The 4,309-nt window shown below is 48.2% G+C and overlaps 1 protein-coding gene across 1 annotated transcript in view; it reads left to right on the top strand.

Moving 5' to 3' along the window:
• The window catches only part of CSF2RA (colony stimulating factor 2 receptor, alpha, low-affinity (granulocyte-macrophage)), a 56,318-nt gene that overhangs the window by 47,723 nt on the left and 4,286 nt on the right, over positions 1–4,309 (top strand). Inside the window, exons 11-13 of the mRNA XM_006876263.1 lie at positions 1,610–1,641; positions 1,816–1,913; positions 3,799–3,898. Coding sequence (XP_006876325.1) covers positions 1,610–1,641; positions 1,816–1,913; positions 3,799–3,898 — 230 coding nt within the window. The remainder of the gene's footprint in view (positions 1–1,609; positions 1,642–1,815; positions 1,914–3,798; positions 3,899–4,309) is intronic.

Genomic DNA, 4,309 nt, shown 5'->3' on the forward strand with positions numbered 1-4,309 from the left:
TTATTTATTGGCCCAGTGGTGAGGATGTTGTTATTGTTAAGTGTTGTCAAATCAGTTCTAACTCATAGCGACCCTGTATAGGGTTTCCAAGGGGTGGCTGATGGGTTTGAACCACCCACCTTGTAATGAGCAGTCCTGTGTTTGTCCGACAGCATTATACCAGATAGACACATGTTAACACAAGTGACAGGGCAGGCAATATACAACAAGAAGGGGGTTAGCAGAGGAAAGATGAAGGTAGCAGGAGGAACAGGGAGAAACACAGTGTTAGAATGCACACAGGTAAATACTGTCAACTGATGGTACCGGGAGGGGCCTGCAATCATTGTTACGAAGCAATTGTATAAACAACAACAATTGTATATGATAGCGCCTAACAACAACACTCCTGGGGTGGCGCTGTGGGTTAATGCGCTAGACTGCAAAGTCAGTTTGAACTGCAAGGTTGGTGGTTCAAACTCACCAGTCGCTCCTTGGAAACCCTATACAGGGTCGCTATGGGTTGGAACCGACTCGACGGCAATTAACAATAACAACAAACAAAAACAGATTTTATATGATTTGCTGAACATAAAACTGATGGTCTGTTCTGTAAACCTTCATTCAATTCACAATAAAACGTTTTTCTTTTGTTTGTTTTTTTAAAGAGGGTGGCAGGTGAGCAGTGCGAGGAAGCCCATACCTAGAGGCATGTCTGCTGACTCACCTACCTGTATCCCACGTCTCATCCAGAACAGCAGGGGTCTGGTATCGCGAAAAACGTTCTTGTTCTGAAGTGTTGTCGAGTCGGTTCCGACGCATAGCAACCCTGTATAGGGTTTCCGAGGAGCCGCTGGTGGGTTTGAACCACCGACCTTGCAGTTAGCAGTCCAGTGCTTATCCTACAACACTGAACCATCAGGTTAGGGTTTAGGATTTGCAGCGTGAATTTTCAGAAGGAACACAAATCAATCCAGCATGCATGCCACGCACAGAGCAAAGTTCTTCCAAATGCAGTTCCTGGAGACAGTGTTCAGCCCTCTGGTCACACAAGGGGAACCATGTTTGCTGCCTTTCAAGGGACAGGCTTGTCGTTGACCTGAGAACGTGACCTCCAGGTACAGAGAGACCAGGTGTCTCCCACCTCCCGGCTGCGGTTCCATGATTACGTTAAGATGCCGTTGGGAGGTGTTCCGGACAGAGGGGTTTCCTCTGTGGGGCTTGCCAACCAAGCAGAGTAAACACAGGCTTACTCTGCTTACCTATTAGTCTGTAGTGGACAGTTTCACAAACCTCCACCACCATTTAGAAATGGTCACAGGGACAGAGGATTCAGGAAGTTTGAACAATTCCACACTTGTCACCACACCAAAGATTCAGCTTTTAGGTCTGGCTGTCTGTCTCTTCTTACAGAATTCAACCCTTTTTTTTTTTTTTTCAAGCTTATCACCCCTGACAGGGACGGAGCAGCCAGTGAGTCCCAGCTTCTTGTGGCTTTCCTTGCAAATCTGTGCTCACCTCCAAATCAAACATGCGGTGAGACCCATGTTAAATTGTTGACTGCAGATTAGGAAGCCAATGCAAGTAAACCCGTGCTTACTTGGTTTATCGGATACTCTGTCCCCGTCAGGGATTGTCAATGTGAAGACAGGCTTTGATTCTGTAAGAAGGAGTTATGGGCTCAGGAGAGCGATAGATGCCAGCCGGACCTAGAAACGGAATCTGTGATGTGATAAAAAATATGAAATTGTTCACTACAAATCAGTATGTAAAGACAAGTGAACCCATGCTAACATTGTTTATGGGATACTCCACCCTGCTCTCACCTGCACCCAGGTGATGTTTGAGGTACGCTTAGAGTCCCCCAGACTTCATACAACCAGCATCCAAGAAGTAGCCCCCAGTGCCCACGTGCATCTGGACCCAGGTGGGAGGTAAGGGGGGCAACTTCTTGGATGCCAGCAGAAATGTCACCATCTTCTTCAACTTGTATGTTGGTGGACAGTCCAATCCCCTCCCAAGACCTACACCTAACCCCCAAAGCAGAGGGTACCAGGCAATGCCTGGGGAAATGGCATGGGGGGAGGCATCTCCGGGGGTATCCATAATTAAGTACCAGAAAGCGAGCAGCTGTAAGGATGACGAATCTGTTCTCTGCAGGTTGGAAGTATGGAGGGCAGGGCTCTTAGGGCTGTGTTCGCTCTCTGCCAAGTCTGTGGGGGATACGTCTTCCTTCTCTCATCTTGCATATGTTGCTTGGTGCCGGAGCTAACAACAGTTCCAACTCATAAACCTGTGCACAACAGAGCGAAACCCTGCCCCATCCTCACAATTGTCAAGTTTCAGCCTATTGTTACTGCATCAACCCATTTCACTGAAGGACTTCCTGTCCCGTCCCCCCCACAGACCCTCCGCTTTACCAAGCATGATGTCCTTCTTCAGGGATTGGTCCCTCCTGACAAAAAGTCCACAGTATGTAAGATGAAGTCTGCCCATCCTGGCTTCTAAGGAGCATTCTGGTTGTATTTCTTCCAAGGCAGATTTGTTTGTTCATCTGGTGGTCCATGGCACTTAACAATATTCTTCTACAACACCACAGTTCAGATGCCCCTATTTTCCTCTGATCTTTCTTATTCCCTGTCCACTTTTTACACGCATCCAACAAGACTGACGAGGAGGCCAGTTTCTGCAGCCTTGGGAATTGTCTGGCTTAGATGTAATGTCACGTGATACATTTCTTGTATTGTCTTCTTGTATATATACATATTTTGTTTGATTGGGCAGTGTTTTGTTCTGCTGTGCATAAGGTAGCTATGAGTCCGTACCGACTCGATGGCATCTAACAACAATTGTTTCTTCTCTTTTATAAAACAACACTCAGAATGGATTAAAATGAAAACCCACCCTACTCCTGACACTGTTCTTAAATCCCGTCGAATGGGTTCTGACTCACAGCAATTCCGAACAGGGTTTCTGAGCAGCATCTGGTGGGTTTGAACTCCAGACCTTGTGATTCAAAATCCATTCCTGATCTTACAACATGACCTGGTTATTTATACAAGGAGTCAGCAAAGAAAAACCCAGTTTCCCCAAACAGGATCACACGTTCTGGTCCAGGGGTTAGAGATTCAGCAGGTCTTTTGTGGGACTCATGAATCACCCCAAAAACAGGATATGGCTTGGAATGAGCTGAGCTCAAGGTGAAACACAGATGGGAAAACAAAGAAGTGTGGGATGTCTCCACATTCCATACATCCTTTCGGGGAGTCTGAGGTTATGAGGTTCTCTGACCAGCATGGAACCAGGTTGTCACCAATGCGATTGTTCCCAGCACACCTCACTTTCTGTTTAAGATCACCCAACAAGGACAAGACAGAAACCTGTACCTAGTGCCAAGCTCTGAGACCTACGGGCATTACAGTGTGCGGATCCGAGTGCACTACCTATACAGTGACTTGTGGAGTGAATGGAGTAACACGCTGCCATTCGGTGAGAAACCCCAACAGCAGCTACAGACATTGCCCCCAACACGGGGACCCTTCATCCATCCTGTCCCCAAACCCAGCTCCACTCAGGCTGGAGAAGGCTGCCCTGCTTCCGACCCTCTCCTCCTGACCAGGACCCTCAGACCACTGACCTGACCCTCCCCCAGGAACCTCAGACCCCCTGACCCTGTCCTTCCCTAGAACCCTCAGATCCCTGACCCTCCCCTCCCCTAGGAACCTCAGACCCCCTGACCCTCCCCTCCCCCAGGACCCTCAAACCCCTGACCCTCTCTTCCCCAAGACCCTCAGACCCCCTGACCCTCTCTTCCCCCAGGCCACCCGGAGGAGACCTCTACGAACGCGACAGCAGTGATCATTCCAGCTGTGGGGGCGGCGGTCATTCTCACCCTGGTCCTGATGATGCTCCTCACAAGGTACCATAGCAACCATAACAGCATGATGCTCTGTGAGAGAATATGGTTCAGGAGGATACATATTCTGAGAACTTCCAGAATAGCAAAATCCAGAGATCAGAGGACTGACTGGGGATGGAGAGAGATTACAAATAGACGAGTGTTTTCTCTGTGAATACCTGAAGAGAACTGGATTCCTGGGACAGACTTGGAGTAGGTGAAGAGACTCAAGTGCTTAAAGAACTTGGAAATTCTTGGAGTGTTTAAACAGACTTGGGGTTCTGGGACAGACTTAGTACTATTGGACTAAGTTGGAGTGATTGGAAAGATGTGGGGTGCTTGGAGAAACTTGGGGCATTTATAATACTTGGGGTGCTCTGGTAGACTTGGGGTACCAGTGTTGACTTGGGAGAATCTTGATGGTGTCAAAGT

This window comes from Chrysochloris asiatica, unplaced genomic scaffold (genome assembly GCF_000296735.1).
Source record: "Chrysochloris asiatica unplaced genomic scaffold, ChrAsi1.0 scaffold00372, whole genome shotgun sequence".
Lineage (NCBI taxonomy): Eukaryota > Metazoa > Chordata > Mammalia > Afrosoricida > Chrysochloridae > Chrysochloris > Chrysochloris asiatica.